At 46.6% G+C, this 17,131-nt stretch overlaps 2 protein-coding genes across 7 annotated transcripts in view; one reads left to right on the top strand and one right to left on the bottom strand.

The window, feature by feature from the left end:
- LOC109432363 (uncharacterized) overlaps window positions 1–17,131 on the top strand; it is an 80,660-nt gene that overhangs the window by 50,034 nt on the left and 13,495 nt on the right. For 5 of the 6 annotated variants that reach the window (XM_062845449.1, XM_062845450.1, XM_062845451.1 and 2 more), the window contains exons 2-3: window positions 308–2,964; window positions 3,097–4,365. In XM_062845449.1, coding sequence (XP_062701433.1) covers window positions 505–2,964; window positions 3,097–4,365 — 3,729 coding nt within the window. In that variant the 5' untranslated portion in view covers window positions 308–504. The remainder of the gene's footprint in view (window positions 1–307; window positions 2,965–3,096; window positions 4,366–17,131) is intronic. The other variant, XM_062845454.1, reaches the window with a different exon arrangement.
- On the bottom strand, window positions 8,315–12,761 carry LOC134285185 (uncharacterized protein K02A2.6-like). Its single transcript, XM_062845457.1, has one exon. The coding sequence runs from the start codon at window positions 12,755–12,757 to the stop codon at window positions 8,495–8,497; it is 4,263 nt and encodes a 1,420-aa protein (XP_062701441.1). The 5' UTR covers window positions 12,758–12,761; the 3' UTR covers window positions 8,315–8,494.

The raw sequence follows: 17,131 nt of genomic DNA on the forward strand, positions 1-17,131 counted from the left end.
TTTTATAGATTAACATGTGCCCAGTGGAGAGGTCGCCAGACCGGTGCGGTGTTAAACAATGTCTCACAGTAACAGGGCATGCTTCCAAACCAAACGAGAATAATCATGAACCTCCCAACATCCCCACCTGTTACCGGTTGTATGTGTCCGCAATAATGTTGTTTTCGACATTCGCTCCGAGTGGTCAGTCTACAAAAATGTGCCGAAAAATCGCTGTCAGCTTGCTTGGTACACCTCTCGACTCACCTGCAACGCACTTCAACTTATTAATACAAAACTTTAACAACATTTTCTTGTATTCTTCCAGACAATGACCGGTGCCAATAGGCACTGTTTGTGATGAAGCAGAAGCTCGTTGTGTCCCATTCGCTAACCAGAGAAGCGTCGCATAAAGATTGACATACATCCCCACAATATACCCGTACCGCAGCTGTTCTATATGTGCGCAGAGTTACTTACGGTTTAGCCAGTAGGAGCAACATAATACACCAATCGGTTGCCACGATGGCGCTCATCGAATGTCCTGTGTGTACCCTTTACCTCCGGGCCGATATGAGCCTGGAGGAACATCTTGGTACGCATCCAACCGACAAGGTGATCAAAGCTTTGGTGACCATGGCTACCAAAGTGCAAACACCAACTCCATCAGCACCTGCCAGCACAGCAGCCAGCCCAGTAGCCCACCACAGCAGCACAGCGTCACCCATGGAGCTGGCAATGATGGCGGTTGCTTCCGGCTCACGACCCCGCACACCTCCGAACGCCCTCATGTATCACACCGGTGGGTATGAGCCAATGAAACAGGCAGCTCCGCCTCCTCCACCACCCCCACCTCCGGCACCACAAATGGTGCAGAATTCTGCTGTTCCAACGGCAATAACGGTTGTCAAAGCTTCCGATATGGGCTATCCGATCAACAATGTCATGATCGTCAAAAGTTGCAGTACGAAATATGTTCAACAAATACCGCAAACTGGTAATAGTGGGCTTGGGTCATCATCCGGAACGGCGACAATTTACCCCTCAAGTTCAATTGATGGGCGAAACGTATTCATAGAGCATGATCGAGGAGGGAGTGGTCATTTGGTGTCGCGGCGGCAAGTAGCACCGCCACCATCGTTCTATCCTCGTTACACCAACGAGCGCTACTCAGGTCCTCCTCCTCCCTATAGTACTGCAATCACTTCCACGATCTCTGCCAACTCTCAGCTACAACAAGCTTCGATGACAGCGCAGGCCCCAAAGTATGAACATAAAACGACCTTACAATCACAGCAGTCTAGTTTCTGTTCGAATACTTCATCGCAGTCGGCCATTGTAGGACATGTAACAGCCACGCCTACTATGACTCAGCATCAGCAGCAGCAAATATATCAGGCTCATCCTCCTCCACCGCCTGCACTGGAAATACAACAGCCAGCGGTCGCAATCCACCAACCAAATCAGCAACTACAGCTACAAACCACCAACTTCAAACATCAAAATATGCTGCAAGCTCAGTACACGGAAAAAGAAGACGGGAACTTTCTGGTCACCGAAAACCCCAAGAAGGTCGTAGAGTACACGGAAAACGACGAGGGTGACTTTATGGTGATCGAAAAGATTGTCAAGTCTCCACCGAGGATCGTTCAAATTGACGAAGAAATGCCAGAAGAAGCATCGACATCTAAATCCTGTGACCAGTTGGAGAAGATTGACAACCTAAGTAAAGAATACGCAGTGACGATCGACGATGACGAATCTTATGAAGAAGCAAGCAAAGAGGATCAATCGGAAGAGAACACAATCGAGATTATCGAAAATGAGGACGGAACATTTGACGACAATCGCGGGAGCTTCAGTGTCAAAGAAATGCCCAAGCCGATGCTTATCAGTAGCATCGGTAGTTCGAAAAAGTGCAATAAATTTAACTTGATTGTCGATACATCGCCTCACAGTGCCGTCGGGGCGTCTTCGAGTGGAATGGTCACGCCAAGAAAACGACCGACCAGTGGTTTGAAGGTGCTGAGCAACGTGAAGGTGACGACTGATCTGTCGCAAGGCATCAAGGATATTATTTTGAATCTGAACAGCAAAAACAAAGCAACCAATGTCACTGGAAGCAATGGAAGTGGCTGTTCCACCAGCACTGGGGAAGGAACGCCTACTTCGCTTATCGCAGGAACGAAACCAACCGCTGTAATAAACAACAATTGCCAAAACGAGCTTATCATTAATGCCGGCAGCAATATGCCTCCGATTGATCTCAACAATGTCAACGACATAGAAATAATTAACGACGACGAGGAAGAAAATCGGTCCGATGAGGAGGAAGAGTGCTACGTAGGTTCCATGGAAGTGAAAGCGGCAACCAGTGATGCTTTCCGTTTGGACAAAGATACACTGGAAGCTGGCCCATCTCATAGTGCTTCCCGGACGACACCAACTCCCTCGGTGATAACCAGTGTCATCCGAATGACTCCTCACTCATCGCCGGTGGTCGTTCCGTTAGCCTCACCTCAACCAACCAACGTAGTGCAACCTCAAATAAGCCCCCACATTGACCCCATAGAGACAATTCATCATATTGAGACTGCGCCAAACAATACCGAAACTCATGTCCCTGAAAGTTCGTGTGTAGAAAACACCGTGAAACAGCCACCGCCACCGCAGTTAACGAGAAAGCCTCCCCAAACAACCGGCGGTTGCTCCTCTGGACATCTCCTGTTCAATAAACCTCCGAAGAAATTGACCGTAAAACTGAAAACTCCACTTCCACCGGCGCCTCCACCGACCCCTCCTCTTGTCGCCCCGGGTGGATTTGCGGCTGTGGTACCGAAAACGGAGCACATTGCTAGCGGTGATTCCATGGAATATCAGGAATCTCATCGGAACGACTTTTTGAATCACGATGCTGACTCGGAAGTTCTATCGGCGATAGCTGAGGAAACCAAGTACGCAATTCCACAGCACGATCAATCAGAGGTAAGTTTTTCTTTTGCTGAAATGGCATCCTTGAGGTTTTATTCGTGTTAGATACAAATTTTGGTTATGGATGCTTCTATTATCTACTACTTACTCAGAGATCTAACCAACGCATATCATATTTTTCTCCAGCAGATACCCATCCCATTCGCTGATGACGGAAAGCCTTCCTCGTCCAACACGAGTTTAAATGCGCCTTCGTCTTCAAACACGTTCACAACGTATATCACCACTAAAATTGAGAACGATGCTCAAGTCACGGAATCGGTAGTTTTCAGCCAGTCTTCGTTAACTAGCGAAAGCACCAACTGCAGTAAGTCCGTACCAAGCCCTGTTTCGTTGAATCCAAATGAGGGACATCATTCGAGTCAGGACGCGACAACCACTGGCCTTCCGGTAGTGACCACGCAGGAGATTGTTCAAACGACCACCACAACCACCACCGAAGTCGAATGCTATAACATTACCTTCATCGATGACGACGAAGGAGGTATTCTGAATGATCTTCCGGGTAGTTCAAGATCCGTAGCGATACACGATGTTATTGCGCAAAATTTGGAAATTAGTAACGATAATTGTACCACCACTACCATTGTGAAACAAGACGAGGAAGTCGAGCAGAAAGGCGACTGCAATGACAGTAAGATAGAGATAACTGAAATTTATGCGTTATCGCCAGTTAGTGCTGGGCAAATCCCGAATGACACCGAAAACATACAACCGACGTGTGCCCCCGAAGAATTTGAACCGACGGAGCTGAAAAGTTGCATAAAAATTGAGAAAATCGAGAAGCTGGCACAAAATGAAGAAGAATTATCAAATGGTGAACATAGGAAAGAAGAAACTGAACATAAGATAGCTAAAATTGAACCCTCGTTGCATGTATCTAGCAGTAGTATTTACCAGAACGATCAAAAAGACCTGCTCGAAGCTGGACCTTCGAGAGACATCAAAACCGCTGCGGACAGTAACGACAGTGGCAGCGGTAGCGGCAACAATGCCGAAAATATAGAACCAACATTCCTAGAGTACAATGAGGAGTACGATGAGTATGTTCCGGTCAGCGGTTACATCCCGCAGGAGCAGATTCCTCTGTCGTGGGTGCAGAAGTTCAGCCCCCAGTATACTCCATTCGACGATCAGAACTCCTACATGGACTTGGATATGTGCAGCAGCAAGACCAACTCCAACAGCGTCGGAGAGAACACCACGGCCAGTAGTAGGGGTAGCGGCAGTGGCGGCAGCGGCGGAAGTCACGGCAGTCATCGCATCGTCGACAACAGTATGGATCGGGCACCGTCGGCCGAGAGTCTGAACATTAGGACCGACGAGAAAATGCCCGCCAAAGGGGAAATTTCCGAACAGGAAAGTAATGGGGATATGGAACTGTCCTGGAATAGGGTAAGTGTTCATAATTTGTTTTATGTAAGCTAAACAGAAACGCAATTATTTACCGTGACTGCGTCAGATTTCAATCAGCTACTAATTTCTCGCATAACTTGATTTGGCTTTAACAGTCAACAAACTTGTATCGATTACTATTAAATCTTTGCCAGCTCATATTCAACCTGAGAGAAACATCTCGCTTCTACGTGCATGTAAAAAGTGCGCCAAAGTGGAACCTCGTGTATCAAATAGTGTCAAGCACATAACTATAATAGTTATAAATCCCTTGCGACATCAAACATTTCCCTGACCGTAAGCAGACTAGCAGAGGCTAAATCATCCAGATTCATGCCCCAGTGGAGGAAGACAAGACATTTTGAAATTAGCAAAACAATGTTCATTTAAAAATCTAACCCTGAAGAAAGTCCACTCTCCGGACGACCGAAACGTCGGCAAAGATTTGAAAGTAATCGATGACTTTGACCACTTTTTTTCTAAGCAGTGTGGAGATAATCTGCTAAACAGACGCCTTAACAGGGAGGTCCAGGTGGTATGGGGGATTGGCATTTTGCTTTTTAGTTCACAATCTTTGTTGCTGTGTTCATATCTTGGTTTTGTCTAGGAAATCTAATCCTAATCGGGCATCCCGTTTCGGGTTTCGACACTTGAGCTCAATAACTTGAAGTCCGTGGCAAAGAAAGGCTTACATCTCTAGTACTTGACCTCTGTCCGAAGTAGCCTGAAAGTTGGCAATCAATATTGGATTGCATTTTATGTACCCCTATTTTGTCAGAACCTTATAAATGTAATTAAAACTCGGGGAATATTTATTAGTTAAAATAAAACACAACACAAAGAACGTACGAACATAAAATTTATAACACATTTAACAATTATTCTGTCTTATTAATGTAACAAATATTTATACCCGTAACACAATCCAACGTTTGAGCAAGAATTTTTCGTAAAGCCTAGTTTGGTGTTTGAAAGGAATCGCTCAAGAAACTTCTTGACCGATTCCTGGCAGAAACTTTCCACGGTGACTGCCATTTGAACTGTCATTTCTTCGCAACTGCGTACTGTGATCGAAGAAAAACGGTTTCTTGTGCGATTCAGGCAAAGAATTTCCCATGCATCAAGATAGGCCGAAAAATTTCTTCTGAACTGCAAACAGCGCTTAAATCGTTCACCGACCACAAACTTTTATAAAAAAAATTGCACAATGGTCCACGAAACAGATTTACGAGGAAAGATGCATTCAGCGCCTTCAAATGATTTTCTAGATTGATATGGTCTTCTATAAAGTTGTTCCTAAAAATAAGGTCCTCTTTTCAATGTAAATGAAAATTAGGGTGGTCCATATTTTCAAAGAAATTGACGACCAAACTTTTTTATTTGCAAGAATAACTGTATATCCTCGGGAAAGTTGTAGATCTATCAATTTTGAGCAAGTTTGCCGAAGACAGCTTTAAAATTGACCGATCTAGAGGTATTTTTCTGAATAAACTTAGGGTGGTTCAAGAAAAACTGGTTTTCTGGCGTTAACTTCTTCAGTTTCGATTTTTCATCAAAGTCGCCTAAGAAACACTTGTAGAGCATTTGAAGACGCGTCGTTTCGTGCGCTGAGATGGTCGTTAAGGCTGCGGCCAGAGTGGACGCGTCACGCGACGCGACGCGGTGCGGCGCGTTTTTGACGCGGCTTCCAACGCGGCTTGATAGCCACAGTGAACTCGGTGCAACGCGTCTGTTCGTAAAGCAAACTGAAAAGTTTTCATAATTTCCGTCACCTTTGCACATGAATACTGACCATAACTATTTTATTTATTAACTACTAGCCACAGACAAACAGACGTAACACTTGCGAAATTTCCATCGACCACGCTTTTAACGATCATTTTAAATTTTCATAGTTGTGGCTTTCACAACCAGAGGCGCGCGCATCGTTTTTGTTCGCGTTTGACGTTTCACACTAGCGCCTTCTGTTGACGATATTGCACAACACAGTGATTCGTGCAACTTTTCCACCAGGTGATGGTAGGTGAACTGGTCCAAGGTGTTACGTCTGTTTGTCTGTGTACTAGCTGTCCCGGCAAACGTCGTACTGCCTGCCTACTGCGTTTTTTGACATGCAGCTCCGTAGAAAAATGCCCCGCACAATGAAATTTCAAACTTTCTCGTTTTCGGTGCTTTCCCGGTCGATTTTTCTAATTCTTTTTTCGCACGAACACGTCGGAGCCCTGCACGAATAAAACACTGAAAGAATGGCGCAGATTCGTTGGCCCGTTTCCGAGCCTATTCGTGACATACAAACACCATTCCATTTTTATTTATATAGATTTTATTAAAACTGACCATAATTATGTCATCTGTCAAAATACAACAAACGGTGAGAAGTTTTGATAAGATTTTTTGGATATTGGATCACTTCACACCATCAATGTATAATTTCCAACTCGGGTTACAGAGACAGATTGTGACAGGTTCGCCTTGACAACCAGTAGCACACAATCAAAGTGAGCTGTCTCCTCTCTATCGGTTTGAGAGTCATAACATTTCAACAGTTTTCTAGAGGTTTTTGATGAAAAATTTCCAAGAAATATGTGGTTATTGTGCTCAACCTAAAATTAAAAATGAACCATTTAGGGAATCGCGCTACTTGGGCGGTGGCTTCTATATTCGTCTGTTTTCCACTATAACTCAGTCAAGTTTGAACCAATTGACACAACTTTTGGAATGTGGTGAGATAGGCATAGTATCTTACCGTGTACAACATTTCAAGTCATTTGGTTCAAAATTGACTGAGTTATAGTAGAAAACAGACGAATATAGAAGCCACCGCCCAAGTGGCGCGATACCCTATCTAAATTTACCTTCAAATGCTATTTACTTCTGATGATTCAAAAGAGGTGTACATTTGGGACAATGATGATTCCCTAAACTCAAATCTACCCGTCCTTTAGGTACAAATTTTGAAATTTTATTAACAACAAGATTTAACGTATACAACAAGAGCTACCACAGGGTTGTATACGTTAAAAAATGGCGCCCTTCGTTTATTTTTAAACAGCAAGGCAATGGAACAAGTTTGTTAACTCAAAATAGTATATTTTTATTTTGAAACTATTTTTTAAGCTTACAGCCCTAGTAGAATACTTTGAGATAGTAAAATAAACTAGAGGGTGCAAACGCTTTTTTGTGCATGAAACATGGTAGGGCTAATGTGAAAGCTCTGCTTGTAATGGGTGTAGAATGACAGAGATTTCGATTATTTCCGTTAAGTCTTTAGTCATAAATTCAAAGGAATTACTGATTTTGATTCACAGAATAGGTGATAAGTGAGGTTACGAGACGCCACCGGATAATAAACATGTGGTATTATTCATGTTAATATTTTTTACATTCACATTTAAATGCATTTGAAAAACAATTTCGTAAAATAACCGTCATGATTTGGTAAAAACGGACGAAACCCACACAAAAATACAAAATTCTCCGCGCGAACCGCGTGACTTCCGCATCAAAAACAGTGCATGCACTGTTTTGTCGTGCGTCGCGCGGCTAAACGCTTTCCGCTTCGCATCGTTCCGCGCGCACTCTGGCATGTTATGATTGTTTTCCTTGTATTCCAATGAACGGAGTTCTGCCGCGCGTCGACGCGCGACCTGTCAAATGCCGCATTGCACCGCGTCGCGCCGCGTGACGCGTCCACTCTGGCCGGCACCTAACTCTTTTGGTTCAAAAGTTACAGGCATTTTTCTTAAAAAATTATAGTTTTTTAAAAAGGTGTTATAAGGGGTTGGGGCAAACATAAAAAATATCTTTTGCCCGCATTCAGAATGTTCCGGCATCGCAGCGCCCCTCGCACGAATGCCGTATTATTTTCTGCAGTGTTTACTTTTGTTAGTTTATTATTTCCACTGGGACTAAAAAAGCGCGGCAACCCGCTAGAAAGAAAAGAATTAGTTTAGTTTGTAGTTCGTCATTGTCACAACTCCAATGAATTAAAGACTAGTTGTAGTTTAGGTCTATTTACTTCGGAGGTTGGAACAGTAATAATTGTAGAAAAGTATAATGTCAAACAACTTAATTAACATAGGCTTCTTTGATCATGGCTTCAGGCCATTCCTCTATAACATCTCCCCCTTCAGAAAAGATCATATGGTGAGAGCCACGAAGGAAGCCTTCGGTTTCGTATCGGGTTGTTGGTAGGTTGGGGTTCATTATCTTCAACATTGTCTGCAGGAACATCTTCTTCAATTAGCGGAGGTAGCATTTCTTCAGGTTGTATATCTTCAGGTGGCAGTTCTTCAGTTGGTTGTTGAACCTCCACCGGATTCTGCGGATGTTCATCGATTGGATCATTGCGGTTGATTGAACATGGGATAGGAATATTGAATTCTTCAAGCAGCATTGTCCATGGTAGCTGATGATCTGCATCGACATCTTCGAAGGAAGTTTCCAGATGAGTTTCCAGATGACGTCCTCTCAATTGGTTGGTGTGAGAGCGGATAAGACGACCATTGTCCAAAAGTACATTGTAGTTCACAGAACCTTTCCTCTCAATGATCTTGCCAGGAACCCAAGTGGTCACATTTCGATGGTGAATCTGCGCATACACCAGATCGTCAGCAGAAAACTCTCTTTTCACGGTCCCATGACGTCGATTGAACTGTTTGTTTTGCTTGTCGTTCACGGCTACGGAGGTAGTTCTCCTAGGCTTCAGCAAATCTAACGGTGTAGAGACAGTTCTTCCAAGGAAAAGCTCTGCAGGAGACTTGCCATTAGGTGCGCTTCGATTCGGGGTCGACCGGTAGACGGACAGGAAAGTTTGAAGATGCTGAAACGTCGTGGTTTTTCCTCCTTCTCGAAGCTTCTTGAGTCCTCTCTTAAGGGTGTCTACGAAGCGCTCAGCCTGTCCATTAGACTGCGGATGGTATGGTGCAATTGTCAAGTGCGTTATTCCATTTTCATCACAAAACTGCTTGAAGCGGGCGCTAACAAATTGCGTTCCGTTGTCCGAAACGAGTGTCCTTGGATTACCAAATCTTGCAAAGATTTCCTGAAGTATGTCCAGCGTCGCTGATGTGGTAGTGCTTCGTGTACGAAAAATTTCCGGCCATTTTGAGAAAGCGTCGATTACCAGAAAATAGTAGAAACCGTCAATCGGGCCAGCATAATCGATGTGCACTCTCTCCCACGGCTTCGATGGAACAGGCCACGATTCCAAATCCGTTTTGCGAGGTGACTTGGCAGCTTCAGCACATGATCTGCAGCACCGGACAAGTCCTTCGATGTCATCATCAATCTTGGGCCAGTAGACGAAACTTCTTGCAAGCGACTTCATCCGGTCCATTCCTGGGTGACCTCTATGTAGCTGCTGAAGAATGCGTTTCCGAAAACGAACAGGAACAACAACTCGATCTCCGAACATGATGCATCCTTGGACGATTTGAAGACTGTCCCGGCGAGTGAAAAACTGCTGGACGGCTGGGTCACTAATCTCCGTGGAATGTTCGGGCCAACCTTCGTTTATGTGAAGCATAACTGATTTCAGAGCGGAATCCTTCGAGCTTTCAGCAGCGATCATTTCTGACGTAACTGGTAGACTTGATGTGGAATCACTGAGAACGGCTTGAACATCGGCTTCCATTTGTATAGAAGCAATGACATACTCCTCGTCGACTCGTTCATGGCACTTCATCAATCTTGAAAGCAAGTCAGCATGTCCGAATTCCTCAGTTTTCACAAATTGTATGTCGAAGTTGTACAGCATAAGTGTTAGAGCCCAACGTTGAAGTCGGTTGGCAGTGTATACAGGAATTCCTTTCTTGCTTCCAAATACCTTGAGTAGCGGTTTGTGATCCGTTTGCAAAATAAATTTCCGACCGAATAGCATCTTATGGAAGCGGGTTACAGCAAACACTAGAGCCAGGGCTTCTTTCTCAATTTGTCCGTAATTCTGTTCTGCAGCGGTGAGAGATCTTGAAACATGCGAAATAGCCTTCACTGATCCGTTCGGAAAACGATGCATAATAACTGCGCCTACGCCATCTTTTGATGCATCTCCTGCGACAATAATGTCCTTGTTTGGGTCAAAATGGGTCAGCAACAGGTCTGATTTCAGCAGCGTTTTGAATTTCTCGAACGATTTCTGGCAGCTATCCGTCCATTCCCACTTAACGTTCTTCTTCAGCAAGTAGTCCATGGGAGCTCGTAGATCCTTCATTTGCTTGACGAAACGTCCATAATAATTGATGGCTCCAAGGTATGATCGAAGCTGCGACACGTTCTTGGGAGCTGGCATCTGCGAAATAGCACTTGTCTTCGCTGGATCTGGTCGTAAACCGTCTTGATCGATGATGTGTCCTAGGAACTTGATTTGTGAGAGACCAAACCGGCATTTATCCATCCTCAAATGAAATCCGTATGCCTTGATCCTTTCCAGAACTTCATTGAGACGTTGGTCATGTTCCTCCTTAGTCCTACCGGCAATCATGATGTCGTCCAGATACGGTTTAACTCCTGGAATGCCGGCGACCATGCTATCGATGATTCGTTGAAATGCACCGGGGGCGGACTTGATTCCAGGTGGCAAGCGGTTGTATTTGAACAGTCCTCGATGAGTGTTGATGGTCAGGTACTTTTGCGATTCCTCCTCAACCTCGACTTGTAGGTACGCATCCGAAAGGTCGAGTTGGGAAAAATATCGGCAGCCTGCAAGATCAGCGAAAATATCGTCTGGGTGCGGAAGTGGGTGTCCATCTGATTCTAGCGCATTGTTCAGTCCGGTAGAGTAATCGCCACAAATTCGAACGGACACGTTGTCTGATTTCCGGACCACGACTATCGGTGTGGCCCAGTCGGAAAACTTCACTGGAGAGATTATTCCCTTGTCTTGAAGGCGTTGAAGTTCGGCATCAACCTTTGGAAGTGCTGCATATGCGACTGGTCGTTTTGGACAGTATACTGGACGGGCATCGGGTTTCAGGTATAGTTTCACTTTTGCTTTTGTGCACCTACCAAGTGAGCTCTGGAACACTTCGGGGAACTTCGAACGGAGCTTCTCAACGGTGTCTTGCGGCTTTTGATGGACAGCGTTCACCAGCGAATTGAAGGGTACAGCCCACAGATCGAACAGTTCGATTGTGTCTATTCCAAGGACATTCAAATCTGGGTTTGATGACACGTAGACAATACCTTCGTTTGTTGAATTCTTGATGGTAAGCTGGGCCTTGAACTCGCCAACGATGTTGATTCTGTCACCGGAAGCGCTGATAGCTGCGATCTCCGAGGCTTCGATAGCTGGTTTCCCGATTGCTTCCCAGGTCGGTGTAGCGATAATCGTGATATCCGATGCACAATCCAGTTGAAGCGTCGCCTGATTTCCGTTGATTCCAAGAGTGACGAATTTCCTCTTTCCTTGGAGGTCGATACGCTTCACCGAAATACCTTTAGACTTCACATACTCTTTCGTCTTCGATTTGTCGAATTTTCTTCCAGGTCTGGATTTCGTTTCCGCCGTAGAGCAGTATCCCTCTTTATGCCCCTTCCTCTTGCACTTGCCACAAAAATGGTCTTGATAGGAGCATTCTTTCACGAAGTGTAGGTCACCGCATAGCCAGCATGGAGATTTTGGTTTCTTCTTTTTCGCAAGCTTCGATGAAACGGCGTTGACGATGGATTTCTCCGGAACGGGTTTCTCGATCATTTTCGTGTCCTGCTTCAAATTGTTGAACCGATGGCACTCCTCGACAAGGTTTTCAAGTGTCAGCTTCGTCCCTTCCGCCGGAGGAGCAGTTTCTTCAGCTTCAAGCTTGCTGATCAAGCGTGTCCGAATGTCTGCATCCCGTGAAGACTGTAAGCCGCAGACAAAACGAAGAGCCTTGAACTGATCATCCGAAAGCTTGGAAAGCTGGAACGCTTCGCAGTGCTTGTTCACGGAGGCAGCGTAACTTGAAAAATCGTCGGCATCGTTCTTGATGTACTGGAGACAGCGGTATCTATCGTTGAAGAGCGAGGTCTGTCGGCCGTAGAGTTTCTTGAGTTTGTTCACCGTTTCGTCCAGGCCAAAATCGCGAGGATGCTTGGGCAGGATACTGTTGACGTACCGCTCATGGAACTTGGTGCCAATCTTCCTCAAGAGTAGCCTCACCTTCGCCGGATCGTCCAGATTCTTGCCGTCGACCTTGAAAACGTCTTCGTAACGGGCATACCAAGCGTCGAAAAATACTCCACCGTCAGGATCGTAATAGAAATCTTCAATTCCCGTGGCCAGCGTTTCGATGATCCTCTCGCTACCCGGTTGGTTGACTTGACCGGCCCGGTTGAGCAATGATATCTGTTGTTGCTGACTTGCTACCAGTTCGGTGAGCCGGAGAATTGCGTCCTTCAAATCCTGGTTGGACATCTTCAAACGAGGTTGATCTGGATTCTTCTAAGTGACTTCTCGTCGCCAATTGTCACAACTCCAATGAATTAAAGACTAGTTGTAGTTTAGGTCTATTTACTTCGGAGGTTGGAACAGTAATAATTGTAGAAAAGTATAATGTCAAACAACTTAATTAACATAGGCTTCTTTGATCATGGCTTCAGGCCATTCCTCTATAACAGTCATCAACGCAATAAAACGTTTTGTATCGCTTTTCCGAAGTCGCGTGTGAGTTTTTATTCCCGGAAAATCCGCAGTCCAAGGCCAAAATCAAGTGGAATCCTACAGTCCATTCCATGTCGAAACATTTGGACCTTCGATCCGAATAATGTCGGACCTACAAAGGCTAATTACCCGCCGGAACGCCCTGATGATTCAGGTGCGTGGAGAGCTTTCAGTCGCAGACGCTGTCAAGGAGCGGAGTCCCTCCCTAAGTGAGGTTAGGGATCGACTGAATCAGCTGAAGGAACTTGCTGCTAGCTTTCGGGAGACACAAGGATCGATCGAGGAGAAGCAGGGGAACCCCGATGCCATCGCATCCGTCCACAACGTACGCGAGGAGTTCTTCGGTATGTTCTACCGTGCCAAGGACGTTTTCGAAGGCTACTTGGACGAATTCGACGTGGAATCATCGGTTAGCCAGCGAACAGCGGTCGAATCGAGCGACTGGAAAGAGGCATTGCATCTGCTCATCGAGACGCAGCGGAAGCTGCTGCTGGATCAGGCAAGGACCACAAAAACCGTCGAAAATCTTGCACAGCTGTCGAATAGTGCCCCTCTCGATGGAAGTCAGATGCCGAATTCGTTACCCCAGCTCGCCGTTCGATTGCCTGCCATCAACATTCAACCGTTTAGTGGTGAACGTAAACAGTGGATGACGTTTAAGGACATTTACGTTTCAACGATCCACAACCGAGCCGACATTTCGGATGCGCTAAAGATGCAGTATCTTTTTTCGTACCTCGAGGGAGATGCCAAGAGATTAGTCAGCAAATTTGCTATCTCAGGCGCAAATTATCAAAATGCGTGGGGCACCTTGATTGCCCACTTCGACAAGAAGCGCTACACCGTATTTTCGTTGGTTCATGAGTTCCTGGCTCAATCTCCGGTAACCCAAGCTACTCCACAGTCACTAGGCAGGCTGGTAACAACGTCCGACGAGATCATCCAACAGTTGGACGCTTTGGGAAACGACTTTACCGGCCGGGATCCGTGGCTGATTCATCTTATCCTGGAGAAACTGGACAAGGAGACGCGAGCAAGCTGGTCACAGGAAGTTGTCGACACCGAAAATCCCACCTTCGAAGATTTGTTGGAGTTTCTCAAGAAGCGTTGTGAGGTGCTGGAAACGTGTTCGGCGTTTTCGAAGAAACCAGTGGATGAACCGAAGAAAGAAGCGGCCAAGCCGGTAGCAGAGAAGCTGAAGATGCTGCATACAACAGTGGACAAAAAGTGCGCGAAGTGCTCTAGTGAGCACAATACGTATCAGTGCGAAGACTTTAAAAACATGAGTGTGAAGGACAGGCGAGAACTAGTGCAAAAGGCCAAACTCTGCTTTAACTGCTTACGACCCTCACATTCTGTGAAATCGTGCTCGTCGAAAACGGTATGCCGCAATAGTGAGTGTAAACAGCGCCACCACACGCTGCTGTGTCCGATGGTGAAGAAGCCTGATCAAGTGGTGGCGAAGAAACAGGAAGAAGATCAGTCGCCGGAAGTACCTGCAAAGGAAGAAGGTGTCGTCGTTGCGTTGACAGCCGGAATGGAACAAGGCGACAGGAAATCCATTTCGTTGCTACCTACGGCGGTAGTGAAGGTGCAAGGCGGATGGTGGATTCAGTTCGGCAAGGGTGCTGATCGATTCTGGGTCGCAGGCATCACTAGTGACCGAAGCCTGTGTCCGGAAGCTGAAACTGCCGCGGCGTAACGGAAAACTCGTGGTCAACGGACTTGGCCAGCAGGAAGTGGGAACAACACGTGGTTTGGTTACCATTCGTCTTGCAACACGGTTCAACGACGTCGTAGTCTTGACCACCGAGGCTTACGTGCTTGGGAAACTCACCACCACAATCCCATCCCAACGATTCAACCCTGCCAATTTGAAGCTTTTGGATGACTTGGGAGATCTTGCCGACCCGGAGTTCAACCGACCGGGTGCAATAGATATCATCCTAGGTGCAGACGTTTTTCTTGCTCTTCTGGAAGGGGGACAAGTCAAGAACGAAAGCGGCCAAACGGTGGCCCAACGGACGATCTTCGGGTGGACCGTCGCCGGACAATACGACGCTTCGGAAGTTATCCCCAACAACCATGCCGTCGTCAATCTGCATGTTGACATCGATCTTAACCGAACCTTGCAGAAGTTTTGGGAGCAGGAGGAGATTTCCAAAGCATCACCGTTTACTCCTTCTGAGCAGCAGGTCACTGAACACTTCAGTTCGACTCTGCAACGGGACGAAACAGGACGCTTCATTGTCAGACTACCCTTTGATGATTCGAAGCCAGCGCTCGGCGATTCCCTCGCTGTAGCCACGAAGCGGATGCAATCCATCGAGAGACGGTTCCAACTGGATCCCGAGTTCAAGCGCCAGTACACTTCTTTCATGCACGAGTATCTAGAACTTGGCCACATGGAAGAAGTTCCGGCCGAGCAGATACCAAAGGATAGCAACGAGTGCTATTATCTGCCACACCATGCGGTGGTCAAATCCGATAGTTTGACCATTAAGCTACGCGTCGTATTTGACGCTTCTTGTGCGTCATCATCAGGGGTCTCACTGAACGACAAACTGCTAGCTGGACCCAACAACAACGCTGATCTCTTCGCTGTAGCATTGCGGTTCCGTTCTCATCGAGTGGCCTTTTGTGCGGATGTGGCCAAAATGTACCGCCAGGTATTGGTGCACCCGGCGGACCGTGATTATCAACGTATCGTCTTTCGTGAAGAACCAGACCAGCCTCTGAAGCATTACCGACTCTGTACTGTTACCTACGGTACGAAGACAGCGCCATATTTGGCAATCGAATCCATGAGGGAAGCGGCCAAACCATTTGAAGCAGTTTATCCTAAAGCGGTTGAAGCAATCAAGTTCGATTTCTACGTCGATGATTTCTTGTCAGGCGCCGATGACGAGGAGGAAGCAAGTCAGCTGAAGGAGCAGGTGGCCGAAATCCATTCGTCAGCGGGTTTCGAGTTACGCAAGTGGTCGTCAAACAACGAGAACCTTCTGTCACGTAACGACGAAGACGGAGCTTCACCCGTTCCAGTAAAAATGTTGAACGACAGCGAAACAGTGAAAGCCCTCGGTATCAACTGGTACCCATCCGACGATGAATACGGGATCAAGGTCAACTTTTCTCCGTCCAGCATTAATACGAAGCGCCAGATGATTTCGGACTCAGCAAGGCTCTTTGACCCGTTCGGCTGGCTGGCTCCAGTAACAGCCAAGATCAAGATTCTCTATCAGCACTTGTGGCTCTTCGATGTTGGTTGGGACGATCCTCTACCAGCCATCGTCGAAGGTGAATGGCAAGCAGTGAAGCAAAGCTTGTCTCAACTTGAAGCTATTAGAATTCCACGATGTATCTTCCCTTGTCGTGGTCAGATTCAACTTCATGGTTTCTGCGACGCCTCCGAGCAGGCTTACGGAGCGGTGGTCTACGCTAGAACAACCGATGACAAGGGCAACGTGTCGGTGGTTCTGGTTGCCGCCAAATCACGGGTAGCACCGATCAAGCAGATTTCGCTGCCCCGCCTGGAGCTCAACGGTGCACATCTGCTCACGGATCTGATGTGCCAAATCACCGAAGCTCTACCACACGTAGAAGTCGACCATTGGGCGTGGACTGACTCGAGCATTGTCCTCCATTGGTTGGCGTCCCATCCTCGTAAATGGAAAACCTTCGTGGCCAATAGAACTGCTGCCATACTGGAATACTTGCCACGAAGCTGCTGGCGCCACGTTTCTAGCAAAGAAAACCCCGCTGATTTGGCATCACGCGGTCTAACGCCGACCGAGTTGGTTGGCAATCGGCTGTGGTTCCAAGGTGCACCGTGGTTGAAGAACGACGAATCGGAATGGAATCAGGATCCGCCCCTCGAGGCGGTCGATGAAGATGCAATGGAAGTCAAACGTGTCAAGTCTCTACATACCACAACGACAAGGGCAGCAACTAGCTTCGAGATTGAGAAGCAACTTATCACCAAATGTTCCAGCTTCTTCGTCCTGGTTCGCTTGTTGGCTTGTGTGCAACGTGCCATCCACAACTTCAAATCCAATGTACGCAATCAAGCCATCGACGATCGACGTATTGGTGAAGCTACACCGGATGAACTGCATCGAGCCAAGATTC

The sequence above is a fragment of the Aedes albopictus genome, chromosome 1, assembly GCF_035046485.1.
Source record: "Aedes albopictus strain Foshan chromosome 1, AalbF5, whole genome shotgun sequence".
Taxonomy (NCBI): Eukaryota; Metazoa; Arthropoda; class Insecta; order Diptera; family Culicidae; genus Aedes; species Aedes albopictus.